General features: G+C 51.7%; 1 protein-coding gene across 3 annotated transcripts in view; it reads right to left on the minus strand.

Annotated features, from left to right (window-relative positions):
* Window positions 1–17,181, minus strand: part of C7H3orf49 (chromosome 7 C3orf49 homolog) — a 37,001-nt gene that overhangs the window by 13,544 nt on the left and 6,276 nt on the right. For 2 of the 3 annotated variants that reach the window (XM_063427546.1, XM_063427545.1), the window contains exon 3: window positions 15,458–15,588. In XM_063427546.1, coding sequence (XP_063283616.1) covers window positions 15,458–15,588 — 131 coding nt within the window. The remainder of the gene's footprint in view (window positions 1–15,457; window positions 15,589–17,181) is intronic. The other variant, XM_063427547.1, reaches the window with a different exon arrangement.

Here is a 17,181-nt window from a genome sequence, read left to right on the forward strand (position 1 = left end):
CTTCTTCTTAACCCTCCTACTTCTTCTTACTCCCCCTTCTTCTTACACCCCCTTCTTCTTACCCCCTTCTTCTTCTTACTCCCCCCTTCTTCTTACCCCCCCTTCTTCTTACCCCCTTCTTCTTACTCATCCCTTCTTCTTCTTCTTACTCCCCACTCTTCTTCTTCTTACTCCCCACTCTTCTTCTTCTTACTCCCCACTCTTCTTCTTCTTACTCCCCCCTATTTTTCTTACTCCCCCCTTCTTCTTCTTACCCCCTTCTTTTTCTTATCTCCCCTCCTTCTTATTCCCCCTCTCCCTCTTCTTACTCCCCCTCCCCTTCCCCCCTCTTTTTCTTATCTCCCCTTCTTCTTACTCCCCCCTCTTCTTACTCCCCCTCCCCCTCTTCTTACTCCCCTTCCCCCTCTTCTTCTTACTTCCCCTTCTTCTTCTTACCCCCCTCTTTTTCTTATCTCCCCTCCTTCTTACTCCCCCCTCTTCCTACTCACCCCCTTCTTTTTCTTATCTCCCTCCTTCTTACTCCCCCCTCCCCCTCTTCTTATTCCCCCTCTCCCTCTTCTTACTCCACCTCCCCCTCTTCTTCCCCCTTTTTCTTATCTCCCCTCCTTCTTACTCCCCCTCCCCCTCTTCTTATTCCCCCTCTCCCTCTTCTTCTCACTCCCCCCTCCCCTCTTCTTACTCCCCACTCCCCTCTTACTCCCCCCTCCCCTCTTACTCCCCCCTCCCCACTTCTTACTCCCCCTCCCATCTTCTTACTCCCCCCTCCCCTCTTACTCCCCCTCCCCTCTTCTTACACCCCCTCCCCTCTTCTTACTCCCTACCCACTCTTACTCCCCCCTCCCCTCTTCTTACTCCCCCCTTCTTCTTACTCCCCCTCCCCTCTTCTTACTCCCCACTTCTTCTTACTCCCCCTCCCCTCTTCTTACTCCCCACCTCCTCTTACTCCCCCCTCCCCCCTCACTCTCCACCTCCCCTCTAACTCCCCCCTCCCCTCTTACTCTCCCATCCCCTCTTCTTACTCCCCCTCCCCTCTTCTTACTCCCCCTCCCCTCTTCTTACTCCCCCCTCCCCTCTTACTCCCCCCTCCCCTCTTCTTACTCCCCCCTTCTTCTTACTCCCCCTCCCCTCTTCTTACTCCCCCCTTCGTCTTACTCCCCCTCCCCTCTTCTTACTCCCCACCTCCTCTTACTCCCCCTCCCCCCTCACTCTCCACCTCCCCTCTAACTCCCCCCTCCCCTCTTACTCTCCCCCTCCCCTCTTCTTACTCCCCACCTCCTCTTACTCCCCCCTCCCCCTCCCCTCTTCTTACCCCCCCTTCTTCTTACTCCCCCTCCCCTCTTCTTACTCCCCCTCCCCTCTTCTTACTCCCCTCTTCTTCTTACTCCCCCACCCCTCTTCTTACTCCCCACCTCCTCTTACTCCCCCCTCTCCCCCTCACTCTCCACCTCCCCTCTAACTTCCCCCTCCCCTCTTACTCTCCCCCTCCCCTCTTCCTACTCCCCCTCCCCTCTTCTTATTCCCCACCCCCTCTTCTTCCCCCTCCCCTCTTCTTACTCCCCCTTCTTCTTACTCCCCCTCCCCTCTTCTTACTCCCCACCTCCTCTTACTCCCCCTCCCCCTCACTCTCCACCTCCCCTCTAACTCCCCCCTCCCCTCTTACTCTCCCCCTCCCCTCTTCTTACTCCCCCCTCTCCTTACTCCCCCTTCCCCTCCCCTCCTCTTACTCCCCCTCCCCTCTTACTCTCCCCCTCCATCTCCCCCTCTTTTTACTCTCCTCCCTCCCCTCTTCTTACTCCCCCCTCCCCTCCTCTTACTCCCCCCTCCCCTCCTCTAACTCCCCCCTCCCCTCCTCTAACTCCCCCCTCCCCTCCTCTTACTCCCCCTCTTCTTACTCCCCCTCCCCTCTTCTTACTCCCCCTCCCCTCTTCTTACTCCCCCACCTCCCCTCTTACTCCCCCTCCTCCCCTCTTACTCCCCCTCCCCTCTTCTTACTCCCCCTCCCCTCTTCTTACTCCCCCCTCTTCTTATTCCCCCCCATCCCTCTTCTTACCCCCCCTCCCCTCTTCTTACTCCCCCCCCTCCCTTCTTCTTACCCCCTCCCCTGTTGCGTGGCCGAGCTGCTCTCCGGTCCGCGGTGCCCGGCCGGAGTGATAGGAAGGTGCACGCTCAGTGTGCACTTCCTGTCAGTCCGGCCGGTTACAGGAAACAGAAACTCCGCGCGGAACAGGAGTTTCTGTTTCCTGTAACTGGCCGGACTGACAGGAAGTGCACACTCAGTGTGCACCTTCCTATCACTCCGGCCGAGCACCGCGGACCGGAGAGGAGCTCGGCCACGCTACAGGGGAGGGGAGAATCTGTCCTGCAGCCGCCTGAGGCTCTTTACAGAGTGCTCAGGCGGCTGCAGCATTTAAAGGGCCGGCCCGCCGCGGCCGGTCCTAAAAGAATTTCGGGTGGCCTGGGGGGCAATTGCCTCCCTGCCCCCCGGCCCAGCCCGCCCCTGCTCATTATCAAAGTACATACCAAGTATAGGGGAGCAGAGAATAGCATCAATGCCAATACCACATATAAAATCAGACTGCCAAGAACCCTTCTTCTTCTTAACCCTCCTACTTCTTCTTACTCCCCCTTCTTCTTACCCCCTCTTCTTCTTACCCCCTCTTCTTCTTACACCCCCCTTCTTCTTACACCCCCCTTCTTCTTCTTACTCCCCACTCTTCTTCTTCTTACTCCCCACTCTTCTTCTTCTTACTCCCCACTCTTCTTCTTCTTACTCCCCACTCTTTTTCTTACTCCCCCTTCTTCTTACCCCCCTCTTTTTCTTATCTCCCCTCCTTCTTACTCCCCCTTCTTCTTCTTACTCCCCCCTATTTTTCTTACTCCCCCCTTCTTCTTCTTACCCCCTTCTTTTTCTTATCTCCCCTCCTTCTTATTCCCCCTCTCCCTCTTCTTACTCCCCCTCCCCTTCCCCCTCTTTTTCTTATCTCCCCTCCTTCTTACTCCCCCCTCTTCTTACTCCCCTTCCCCCTCTTCTTCTTACTTCCCCTTCTTCTTCTTACCCCCCTCTTTTTCTTATCTCCCCTCCTTCTTACTCCCCCCTCTTCCTACTCACCCCCTTCTTTTTCTTATCTCCCCTCCTTCTTACTCCCCCCTCTTCCTACTCACCCCCTTCTTTTTCTTATCTCCCCTCCTTCTTACTCTCCCCTCCCCCTCTTCTTACTACCCCCTCCCCCTCTACCTCTTCTTCTCACTCCCCCCTCCCCTCTTCTTACTCCCCACTCCCCTCTTACTCCCCCCCTCCCCTCTTACTCCCCCTCCCCTCTTACTCCCCCATCCCCTCTTCTTACTCCCCCCTCCCATCTTCTTACTCCCCCCTCCCCTCTTACTCCCCCTCCCCTCTTCTTACTCCCCCTCCCCTCTTCTTACTCCCTACCTCCTCTTACTCCCCCTCCCCTCTTCTTACTCCCCCCTTCTTCTTACTCCCCTCCCCTCTTCTTACTCCCCACTTCTTCTTACTCCCCCTCCCCTCTTCTTACTCCCCACCTCCTCTTACTCCCCCCTCACTCTCCACCTCCCCTCTAACTCCCCCCTCCCCTCTTACTCTCCCATCCCCTCTTCTTACTCCCCCTCCCCTCTTCTTACTCCCCACCCCCTCTTACTCCCCTCTTCTTACTCCCCCTCCTTCTTACTCCCCCTCCCCTCTCCTTACTCCCCCCTTCGTCTGACTTCCCCTCCCCTCTTCTTACTCCCCCTCCCCTCTTCTTACTCCCCCTCCCCTCTTCTTACTCCCCCTCCCCTCTCCTTACTCCCCCTTCCCCTCCCCTCCTCTTACTCTCCCCTCCCCTCTTACTCTCCCCCTCCATCTCCCCCTCTTTTTACTCTCCTCCCTCCCCTCTTCTTACTCCCCCCTCCCCTCCTCTTACTCCCCTCCTCTAACTCCCCCCTCCCCTCCTCTTACTCCCCCTCTTCTTACTCCCCCCTCCCCTCACTCCCCCCTCCCCTCTTCTTACTCCCCCTCCCCTCTTTTTACTCCCCCACCTCCCCTCTTACTCCCCCTCCTCCCCTCTTACTCCCCCTCCCCTCTTCTTACTCCCCCCTCTTCTTATTCCCCCTCCCCTCTTCTTACTCCCCCCTCCCCTCTTCTTACTCCCCCCCTCCCTTCTTCTTACCCCCTCCCCTGTTGCGTGGCCGAGCTGCTCTCCGGTCCGCGGTGCCCGGCCGGAGTGATAGGAAGGTGCACGCTCAGTGTGCACTTCCTGTCAGTCCGGCCGGTTACAGGAAACAGAAACTCCGCGCGGAACAGGAGTTTCTGTTTCCTGTAACTGGCCGGACTGACAGGAAGTGCACACTCAGTGTGCACCTTCCTATCACTCCGGCCGAGCACCGCGGACCGGAGAGGAGCTCGGCCACGCTACAGGGGAGGGGAGAATCTGTCCTGCAGCCGCCTGAGGCTCTTTACAGAGTGCTCAGGCGGCTGCAGCATTTAAAGGGCCGGCCCGCCGCGGCCGGTCCTAAAAGAATTTCGGGTGGCCTGGGGGGCAATTGCCTCCCTGCCCCCCGGCCCAGCCCGCCCCTGCTCATTATCAAAGTACATACCAAGTATAGGGGAGCAGAGAATAGCATCAATGCCAATACCACATATAAAATCAGACTGCCAAGAACCCTTCTTCTTCTTAACCCTCCTACTTCTTCTTACTCCCCCTTCTTCTTACCCCCTCTTCTTCTTACCCCCTCTTCTTCTTACACCCCCCTTCTTCTTACACCCCCCTTCTTCTTCTTACTCCCCACTCTTCTTCTTCTTACTCCCCACTCTTCTTCTTCTTACTCCCCACTCTTCTTCTTCTTACTCCCCACTCTTTTTCTTACTCCCCCTTCTTCTTACCCCCCTCTTTTTCTTATCTCCCCTCCTTCTTACTCCCCCTTCTTCTTCTTACTCCCCCCTATTTTTCTTACTCCCCCCTTCTTCTTCTTACCCCCTTCTTTTTCTTATCTCCCCTCCTTCTTATTCCCCCTCTCCCTCTTCTTACTCCCCCTCCCCTTCCCCCTCTTTTTCTTATCTCCCCTCCTTCTTACTCCCCCCTCTTCTTACTCCCCTTCCCCCTCTTCTTCTTACTTCCCCTTCTTCTTCTTACCCCCCTCTTTTTCTTATCTCCCCTCCTTCTTACTCCCCCCTCTTCCTACTCACCCCCTTCTTTTTCTTATCTCCCCTCCTTCTTACTCCCCCCTCTTCCTACTCACCCCCTTCTTTTTCTTATCTCCCCTCCTTCTTACTCTCCCCTCCCCCTCTTCTTACTACCCCCTCCCCCTCTACCTCTTCTTCTCACTCCCCCCTCCCCTCTTCTTACTCCCCACTCCCCTCTTACTCCCCCCCTCCCCTCTTACTCCCCCTCCCCTCTTACTCCCCCATCCCCTCTTCTTACTCCCCCCTCCCATCTTCTTACTCCCCCCTCCCCTCTTACTCCCCCTCCCCTCTTCTTACTCCCCCTCCCCTCTTCTTACTCCCTACCTCCTCTTACTCCCCCTCCCCTCTTCTTACTCCCCCCTTCTTCTTACTCCCCTCCCCTCTTCTTACTCCCCACTTCTTCTTACTCCCCCTCCCCTCTTCTTACTCCCCACCTCCTCTTACTCCCCCCTCACTCTCCACCTCCCCTCTAACTCCCCCCTCCCCTCTTACTCTCCCATCCCCTCTTCTTACTCCCCCTCCCCTCTTCTTACTCCCCACCCCCTCTTACTCCCCTCTTCTTACTCCCCCTCCTTCTTACTCCCCCTCCCCTCTCCTTACTCCCCCCTTCGTCTGACTTCCCCTCCCCTCTTCTTACTCCCCCTCCCCTCTTCTTACTCCCCCTCCCCTCTTCTTACTCCCCCTCCCCTCTCCTTACTCCCCCTTCCCCTCCCCTCCTCTTACTCTCCCCTCCCCTCTTACTCTCCCCCTCCATCTCCCCCTCTTTTTACTCTCCTCCCTCCCCTCTTCTTACTCCCCCCTCCCCTCCTCTTACTCCCCTCCTCTAACTCCCCCCTCCCCTCCTCTTACTCCCCCTCTTCTTACTCCCCCCTCCCCTCACTCCCCCCTCCCCTCTTCTTACTCCCCCTCCCCTCTTTTTACTCCCCCACCTCCCCTCTTACTCCCCCTCCTCCCCTCTTACTCCCCCTCCCCTCTTCTTACTCCCCCCTCTTCTTATTCCCCCTCCCCTCTTCTTACTCCCCCCTCCCCTCTTCTTACTCCCCCCCTCCCTTCTTCTTACCCCCTCCCCTGTTGCGTGGCCGAGCTGCTCTCCGGTCCGCGGTGCCCGGCCGGAGTGATAGGAAGGTGCACGCTCAGTGTGCACTTCCTGTCAGTCCGGCCGGTTACAGGAAACAGAAACTCCGCGCGGAACAGGAGTTTCTGTTTCCTGTAACCGGCCGGACTGACAGGAAGTGCACACTCAGTGTGCACCTTCCTATCACTCCGGCCGGGCACCGCGGACCGGAGAGGAGCTCGGCCACGCTACAGGGGAGGGGAGAATCTGTCCTGCAGCCGCCTGAGGCTCTTTACAGAGTGCTCAGGCGGCTGCAGCATTTAAAGGGCCGGCCCGCCGCGGCTGATCCTAAAATAATTTCGGGCGGCCTGGGGGGCAATTGCCTCCCTGCCCCCCGGCCCAGCCCGCCCCTGCTCATTATCAAAGTACATACCAAGTATAGGGGAGCAGAGAATAGCATCAATGCCAATACCACATATAAAATCAGACTGCCAAGAACCCTGAAAAGTATCAGGGACCTAAAAGGTGCATGCCTACATTTGATCCAGACACCTCCAGAATGATACAAGCCGTAAAAATAGTAATGAACAGGAACTTCTGGCATCATAATCATTGCTGGTAAGTGACAGGAAACCATGAATCCATCATGATGTTTACCTCTGTAGGGGTTTGATATTAAAATGATGGCTCCATTATCGCTTCATTACTATAATCCTCTTAAAATGTGAGAGGCTCATGTATGCCATGGAATCATTCCAGCAGTATAATGAATTGCCACTTATACACTAAAACTGCTTTGAACGTTAGCAGGAGAACCGCCTCCGCCTAGAGCTGGGTTACCTTAATTATTCGGCTAGACATTCTGACCTGTCAATCAATTTTTGATATTCAAAGCTATGCCAGCAGCATAGTGTGTATGCTAAAAATTGGTTGTAATTTTACAAAATCTGTACATTTGCTGGTGATATTTCCTGTATAATTTATTTATCCCACAACAGATACACTTAAAAAATATATTAGTAATTAAAAGCTCATATTTTAATTGAACCTTCCATTCTACCACGCTACGAACAGTGCAAGAGGAAATTTTATGCTTAAATACTTACATTTTTAATTTCTATTTAACGGGGGCGTGGTTTGGCCGCGATCGAAGATGGCCGCTTAAGGGACAAGCTCCGACCCACACAGCAAATATAGCAGGCTTACCTACCAGCACGGCACGGAAATGGGGCGCACTAAACGCCCTGACGGCTCCCAAACCCCCAGGCATCCAGCGACTGCCGCACAAACGGGTCCCATGGACGGGTACCTGGCCCCGGCATCCGCCGAGTACCACGAGGCCGCGGGCGCAAGCATGGCCGACTCCCCGGCCCACTCACCAATAACGGAGGCGGCTGCACCCACGCTGGCGGAGATCAGTGCGGACATTAAGGCAATAAAAGCCCTGGCAGCAGCAATGGTCACCAAAACTGACATGCAGACCCTCTCTGATAATCTACATGCGGCGATCCGCACGGAGGTAAACTCACTTAAGGCCGAAATCTCCACACAGGCCTCCAGGATACAGGCAGCTGAAGCTTCAGTGCAGGCTGTTGGAGAGAGGGTTGAGGCTTCAAATCTGGCTATACACAGGCAAGGCAATATTCTTCTACACTTAAGACGCCAAACTGAAGATCTTGATAACAGGGGCCGCAGATCAAACATTAGGGTCCGCGGCCTACCAGAACCAGAGGGGGCGGAGGTCGTGGAAGCAACACTACAGACACTGTTCCGCGACATACTAGGCTCAGATGCGCCAGACTCCATAACGTTTGATAGGGCGCATAGGGCCAACAGAGCACGCACGTCTGATAACACACCGAGAGACATTATATGCTGCCTACACTCCTACAAACTGAAGGAGAAAATAATGAACAAAGCCCGCGCAAGGCCCACCTGGCGTTTCAACGGCGCAGAAGTTGCCCTTTACCAAGACCTGTCTCCCCTCACGCTTGAGGCCCGCAGGGCCCTGAGACCCATCACAGCGCTACTCAGAGATAGAGAGATCCCATACAAATGGGGTTTCCCCTTTATGCTATTGGCCAGACACCATGACGACTGGCTCCCGCTACGCTGGCCGGAGGAGGTGCCCAGGTTCCTACAGCGCCTCAACCTTCCGCCTACGGAGGTCACCGACTGGATCCTGGGGCCAATGGACCAGAGGCAGGGAATTCACACTCCGAACCTGCAGCGAAGGAGACGAGACGTCACACCTAGGCGCCCGCAGGCCCGCAGGCAACTGATACCCACGGACCCGGAGGAATAAGGTTATGCTCCCCACCTACACCCACCAGGCATGGAAGACCGACCATGACACACCAACATATCACGGCCTGCTGATACCCACAGATGCCAACGCCATCCCGCGTACAGCAGAAGTCAGATAAGTACTGTTCACGCATACACATGTATGGGTTCTCACACATGACCGGGTGTTGCAACACCTTCCTAACACGCCCTTGGGTAAGGGAGGCTACCCCAAGTTGAATGGGGAGGGGGGCCTGACGGGGGTGGGACGCACAGCTTGGCTTGCCCGTGGGTTGGGGCACCTGCAAGAAATATCCCACATATGTACGTAGAACATGAACTGTGTCGCTATACGGGACTGTTGAAATGCTGTATACACGTGCACATGTGCGGAGACTTACGCACGACCGGGTGTTGCCACACATTCCTAACATGCCCCTGGGGAAGGGAGGCTGCCCCGAATTGCTTGGGGAGGGGGGCCTGATGGGGATGGGACGCACCGCCTGACTTGCCCGCGGGTTGGGACCCTTGCAAGGAATGCCCCATTTGTGCACACGGAACATGAACTATGTCGCTATATACGACTGTTGGTTACTTACGGGACGCTTGAGCACCTGATATATTGTGGGTTTTTCTGATGCTGCAAATGTGATTTGGTCAGGTCATATTAATCACTTAACAGCTGCCTATAACACTATCTAGAAGATAGATGGAGGGAGGTGGGGAACAATTGGGGGACATATTTGGGTATGTGATCTTATTTCGTTAATACTGATGTACCGGGCTGTAATGGGTGAGATGGCTCTGGGGGTGGGAGTATGGCAGGGATGCTGCTGTGCCCTAGGGACACGGAGGGAGTAGGGGATATATGGAGAGTTAAACTGGGACTACACCTATGACTCACTAGTAGCACAAGATACCTAGGGTTGCGGGGATACGGGTGGGTCTGGCTGAGTGGGGGGGCGGTCGGTTTCTGAGTGGTACTGAGGAGTGATGTTATATGTTTACTATGTCGCATTGTCAGTTCCTTGCACCGTAAGACAGTCGCAAATTGAGACGTTCACCCACGGCGGACAGGCTCGCACGCGCCCATACCACCTAGCGCCTCTCTCTCCTCCCCCACGGACGGCTAGCTCCGCTTCCTATCCCCAGAATAGGGGACCCAAGACAGAGCCCGCTATGGGAGGTGGGGGGACCCAGAACGCACCCCACACGCAGCCGGCCCGGCCCGGCACGACCCACGACCTGAACTAACTTAAGATGGCAATGGGCTACCCGCCCCGACATAGGGAAAGACCAGCAACCACTCACACCATATATCCCAACAGATGTTAACCCATACCCCCATATTACGTGACCGTACTAATCGATATTTTCACTGTACTAGCCATTGAATTCAGATTGGGAACAAGTGGGACACGGACACCCCTCTGAGAGTTCATACACTACTACACCACGAGACACTGAGCCTCTGCGGCCGACCGGACAGTGGCTCTGGACTTCTTCGGTCTCACCACCACCCCGACTTACACCTGTGTAGACCACACTACTGGGGGACCCAACACCGCGGCTGCCCTAGCTTGCTAGGGAACGGTACGGTCTTGTAATCCACCCAGCTACACAGGACTCCCTCGTATTGAAGGGATAACTTTGACTCTTATTGACATCACACCTCTGAGCACTCACACCGGGGGCCTCCTGGGACGGGCTGAACTGGGCGTGGGCTGAGCCGCCCCCAACTCGTGGGAATTGTGACTCACGAAGGTTTTACCTTCCCTCTTCTCTAACTGTACTTATATTCTTTTTCCCCATCCACCCCCCCCCCCCCTTCCTCTCCCACCGGCAGTTGACGAGCACGAGGGCCACTGGACCCAGACCTCCTGAACACGACTACGGAGACGCCAGTGACTTCGCCCACACTCACTCCATGGCGTACACAGCAGCACCTCTACATGTTCTCACGCAGAACTGCCGAGGCCTTAACTCGCCTGAGAAGCGCACACACCTCCTCAGGGAACTCCATCGCAAACGGATCTCAGTAGCAATGCTACAAGAAACGCACCTCAAATCCTCGGATACCCATAGACTGAAAGACAGAGGTTACCCAATCAACTACCACAGCACTCACCCCGAAGCCCGAAAGGTTGGAGTTGCGATACTGTTGGCTGCTAATCTTGCCTTCACTTTGCTGGACCAAAAGACAGACCCTAACGGTAGGTTCCTTTTTATCAAAGGCACGATTACGGGGAGGACATACACCTTTGCCTCTATTTATGCGCCCAACGCAAAACAGGCGATGTTCTTGTGCAAAACATTCCGCCAACTGGCAATATTCACGGAAGGTTCGCTCATCATAGGAGGGGATTTTAACGCACCGCTTGATCCGTTGCTGGACTCCTCGACAGGACACAGCAGTATACCGCAAACCGCGATCAGGGCTATAAAGAAGACCATGAGGGACTCAAGACTGGTGGATGCGTGGCGGACCATACATCCAACGACTCGAGATTATACGCACTACTCAGCCATACATAGGAGATACTCTCGCATCGATTATGTTCTTATACAACAGGAAGGCCTACGACACCTACAATCAGCAACAATCGCACCAACACCATGGTCGGACCACAGCGCAGTGTCCGTGAAGCTGGACTCCCCGCTGTTCAGGCCCACCAAGACGGAATGGAGACTGAATGAGTCGCTCCTGTCAGACCCAGGAGTGCAGGCTGCCCTGACAGAACACCTCACCAACTACTTCAGGGAAAACGACACGGAAGAGGTGTCAAAAGTGACGCTATGGGAAGCGCACAAGAGTGTACTTCGAGGCCATCTCATCAGGATTGCCTCTCGTAAAAAAAGGGACTCGCAGCGACGTATGTTGGAGCTCACCGACCAGATCTCCCGACTGGAAGCACAACACAAGCGATCACAACTCGAAGAGCATTATCGCTCACTCCTGGACGCTCGCCGACAACTGGCGGACCTGGTAGCCAGCAAACACCATAGGGCGACACAACGATCCAAGGCCTTCTTTTACATCCATGCTAACAAGGGTGGGAGGCTCCTGGCCCGCATGATCCGACCCCAACAAGCGAGGGCGCAAGTACATGAACTACGGAAGACCGATGGCACACTCACACAATTCCCAGAAGCAATTGCCACTGAATTTTGTAACTACTACCGACAACTGTACAATTCCACACCGTCACTTCCCGACGCCCGCGGAGCGGACCTACAAGACGCAACATGGCGTTACCTACAAGGTTTCCAACCAGCCGCTCTAACACCAGAAGAAGCGGAACTACTGGAGGCCCCGATCACCACGGAAGAGGTACAGGCGGCGATTAAGGCAGCGAAGAAAGGGAAGGCCCAGACGGACTCTCGGTGGGATACTACAAATCATTCAGAGACATTCTTACGCCACATCTAATGGCAGCCCTCAATCGACTCCAGCAGGGAGACACATTCCATCAGGAAACGTTAGCAGCTACTATCACGGTAATCCCTAAACCCGGCAAGAACCCCGAAAACTGCAGTAGCTACCGGCCGATCTCGCTTCTCAACGCAGATGTGAAGCTATTCACCAAGATCATTGTCACCAGACTACAAAAATATGTACCGCGCTTAATACATCCGGATCAAACGGGTTTTGTGCCGGGAAGGGAAGCCAGAGATTGCACACTCCGGGCATTTTCCATACAAGCATTAGCCCTTAGGGAGAAACCAGGCCTACTAATGCTCTCAACAGATGCCGAAAAGGCTTTTGACCGGGTAAACTGGAGCTTCATGATGGCGACACTACGAAAAGTGGGACTGGGAAGAGGTATGATGACTTGGATTGAAGCGCTCTACACAGACCCCAGCGCCAGAGTAAGGGTGAATGGTGCGCTTACGGACACCTTCACCATTCACAATGGCACGCGACAGGGTTGCCCACTATCGCCACTCCTGTTTGCCATCTCGCTGGAACCGTTCCTGGATAGAGTGAGACATACACCAGAGATCAGAGGGTTTAGGCATGGGACCCAGGAACACAAGGTAGCTGCATACGCAGACGACATGCTCTTCTTCGTAAACGATCCAGCTGAATCCCTGCCGGTCTTGATGCGAGAATTCGATACGTATGGCCAGTTATCAGGGCTGAAGCTCAATTTAACTAAATGCGAACTATTAGACGTCTCAACCCCGACGAACACAGGAGAACGAATTCAACGTGAGTACCCCTTCCATTGGTGCCAGGACCAGATGCGATACCTAGGAATCTGGATACCCAGGAACCCGAAAGAACTGTATGCCAAGAATTACATCCCCCTCTTGCGCACAATACTAAACGACCTTAAGAGCTGGAATTACGACCACATCTCCTGGCAGGGGCGTATATCGGTAATAAAGATGAACATTCTCCCGCGGCTACTTTACCATTTTCACACCATTCCCTGGCACATCCCGCCAGGATTTTTTACATCTCTTAAGTCGGCGGTGATACAATACGTCTGGAAGGGAGAAAGGGCACGACTCAGCTTTGACAAGCTATGCCTACCTAAGAATTGGGGGGGCCTGGCTTTACCAGATATCCGCAAATACTTCCAAGCCACGGTACTGCAGCGGATCAGGGACTGGCATGTGGCATCTGATGACAAACTGTGGGTGGCGTTGAATAGAGAAGTCATAAACAAAGCCCTCCCCAGACTCACATGGCATAACTCGGCGGACGTAACTTCGAAGCTGGGCGCCGAATCACCCGTCACTCAAACGTTAAAAACATGGTCTCACCTGAGACGAAACCAACATATCTCCCCACAGCCGAGCCCCCTGATACCGATAACTCATAATTCGGAGATAGGCGGAGGACTACATCGTTCTTCCTGGCCAATAGAGGGAAGTGGAGACTTTGTCCCAATATTCGAGGTCCTCAGTAACGCGGGAATACGAAATCTTCGGGAATGGAGTGGAATACCACAACCGACACTAATGCACAGATTTCATTACGCGCAACTACGACATTTTTACTACAACCTCCCCAACAGGGTAGCGTTACATAGAGAACAGACGTGGTTTGAACGCTCCTGCATGACCGGCTCCGCCGCCGATGGCAGTGTCTCAGTCATCTACCAACAGCTAATAACAGGAGACCGCACACGGAACACGGCGTTCAAGAGAAGATGGGAAGAGCTGACGGATAGGACGTTTACTGACACACAATGGGAGCAGATATTGATTTTGCAGCACAAGAGCTCCATTAGTACCAACTACCAGGAGGTCAACTTCAAGCTACTCTCCCACTGGTATAGGACTCCATCTCTATTAAGTAGAATATTCCCAGGGTCTACAGACACTTGTTGGAGATGTGAAACCCACACAGGCACAATAAGACACATCTGGTGGGATTGCGCAAAGATTAAGCCGTTTTGGGACGACATACAACGGGAAATGACAATCATCCTGGGTGACCTACCTGACTTCAACATAGAAATGGCTCTACTCCATCACACGGAAGGCTCAATAGCCCAATACAAGAGGTCGATAATCCGCCACCTACTAAATGCGGCCAAAGCATCCATACCCGCTAAATGGAAACAAACACAACCACCAACTATGACAGACTGGCTTCAGAGGATAGAGGACATACACACGGCCGAGGCGCGATACGCAGAACTGCTCGGAAGGAGCACCAAACATGTCGAAGCCTGGACCCCGTGGTATGTATACCTCTCAAGACCGGGAGCAAGAAGACCGTAAAGCACACTATTTCACATGGTTCAGGAGTGCCCGGGCGCGCGCTGACGTATGGTGCCACCTATAAACCTAACCCTCCTTCCCCCCCCCCCCCTCACATCTGTGTCCCCCCCCCCTCCTTCCTCCCCCCCTCCTTTTCTCATTTTCACAACGTACAAGGTTTCTACTCAAACCCACGCGACCCACTTCTGGGACACAGTGGCGGCGGCTCGGACTGGCCCGGGGAGGTCGGATCAGGGGTACCCGACTGTGAGGATGCGCGAGCAATAGGCGAAATAGGCGGTAGAACCCAGGGAGGCGTACCAGTACTATCACCACAAGCTGACTAAAGGGACAACTAGGGAACTGACCATACTGAGAGGTGACCCCAAAGTAAGACACACTAGACCGACAAAAGGAAGGGAATAAAACATACGCCCTACGACACTCCAAGGCACCTCATCAGACGTCTGACTGACGGACTACTGAAGCAGACAGACACACCCAAACCACCTATGTAACACGAGGGACTACTAGAATTCCCATCTTCGGGAGATCCCAGATTAGGGTGCGGATTTGGGGGTGGCGCCATTAGTGGTGCATTGTAAGTGCTTGGAACTCACAATCTCGCCTGCAACACAACACACTTAGCTTAACATCATATGCCTACACATCTTCGACACTACCCCCAACTGGGGATGCGCAGGTTCTCTCAGCCATATATGTCACATCTAACCATGTTTGAGACTGAAGCTCTTACCTACTCTCTTGGCTATTAGGTCTATATGCCAGGTCACTTGGAAGGACTGCAGAACAGGGGCTTCGAGATATCCTCTTGTTTAACCTTGCTTGTTTGATTATTGAAGTTACTGGAACTGTTTTAGCTCTAAAAGATGCATCTATCTATAGTCGTTCAATTGTTTAACTTGCTCAAATTACCTACGCTTTACTGATTGATTAACAGCCATATGACGCTTGCTGAATGTTAGATGAGCAGAAGCTAACAATGCTTATTTTCAACGTTGAGTTACGATCTGATATACCGTATATACACTGTTGTGGTGTATGAATATTTGTGATTCTGTACTCACCTGATCGTCATAATAAAGAATTTACAAAAAAAATAAAAAAAAATAATAATTTCTATTTAACATATTTAATCCCAAATATTTTATAACATTTTTTTTCCAAACAAAGGCAGTACTGAAAAAATAAAAAAATACCTTTTGCAACCCACTTGGAACTGCCAAAACAGACATACGCCTTGTCGTTCTCCGCGACCTCACTGTCATATTGTCTGCAGTGATCTCTTCGGTTTCTGCCTCAAAAACATTAACATCCAGTTGGAGAGTTGCTTTCAAAGAAAAATAGTCTTATAAGTAAAACTAACTGACTTCAGAATATTCTACCATTATAAAGATAAAAAATAATTTTCTTCTGCTATTAAAAACATAAAGTGGAGGATATTTAATATTTTCATTGCAAATGTATATGTCCTACATTCTTGGGTAGATTGAAAATGTTTAGTCCATGGTCCAAGCCCACGTTTAGCTCATCTCATGAACCTGTGAGATTCACTGCACACAAGGAACTGTGTTTGTACTGAGCAATTCTAAGGCAAAGTTCTAAGTGTGGAGCAAGTGCCATGTAAACAAATTAAATATTCCTATTACTTGGTTTTCTTAGAGGAATAATTTACAAATATTTCCCAGTAGATTATCCAAAAATCCCACACCTGGATTCACCTCAAGCTCATCTGAGTTAGTCTCAAGTTAATATAAATTTCAAGTTAAAATCAGATAGTATTAAGTGTAGAAACTCTGAAAGCAGTGATTGTATTTCTTTAAGTTAGAACATATTCTGCTTGGACATAAGGCTTAATTATGTCCCAGTTCTAGTTCTACAGATAACGCATTCCAACAATACAAAAATGATAAACCGCGCCAAGAACAGTAAACCCGTATGTGTGGTATGGTACGGTAAACATACATACATTCATACATACATTACATCGTAGCCTTCTCTATACAATGCCGGGTATCTAAAAAAGATAAAAATAAAACAAACAATAGTGTAAAAACTTATTGATAAATAACAAAAAAATAATTGTATAGTGAAGGCACACTTACACTTTTTAGAATTACTGCTCAAAAAGAGCACTGCTGCATTCAGTGTGGATGGTACAATCCCCATCTCAGGATATATAGTGTAGTGGTGATGGTGTTTCTCTGAAGGCCACTTATAATATGGGAGCACAACAGAGAATTATCCAATAGTGCAATATGTGTAGCTATTTTTCAATGCACAGGGAAAGTGCTTACATGAATCAAAGCGTATGACCTGCTCTGGTGTATAGAACAAGGGTGGAATAATCCCTACCAGGGATCTGTGGAGTCAGGAAGCCAAACAGATGAATATGAGAAATTAAAAATAAATTACATTTAAAAAAAGACAACTATTATTGTAAAAGTTATTATTTTTAAATTGAATTTATTTTGAACTTATTCATATGCTATTGTTCATGTATATGGTATGTATGTATTTGTGTTTATTTATAACCACACATATGGGTTTACTATTCTTGACACAGTTTATCATTTTTGGAATTTGTTGCAAGGCTGGAGAATCTTTGGTAGATTTACTGCTACCTCATTTTAAATAATAGCGAGCGAGCACCTATTCTTTGATTGGTATCTACAAATAACACTGTTCATTTGTCCTTTTTTTACAAGAACCCCCATGAGATTGTTTTCACCTAACACGGTGCTAATTTTTTTTTACACAAGCTATGCTTTCTTTAACACACTCAGTAAAAGGCAAAAGGCATTATTTTTCTGTAAATCTATTGGGGTTTATTTGATAAACCAGGAATTTGGGGCAAAGGACAAGCGAATTTCAATTCAGCCTAATAATAATAATAACAACAATAACCTGGTCAACATTTGAA

This window comes from Pelobates fuscus, chromosome 7 (assembly GCF_036172605.1).
Source record: "Pelobates fuscus isolate aPelFus1 chromosome 7, aPelFus1.pri, whole genome shotgun sequence".
NCBI classification, from domain to species: Eukaryota; Metazoa; Chordata; class Amphibia; order Anura; family Pelobatidae; genus Pelobates; species Pelobates fuscus.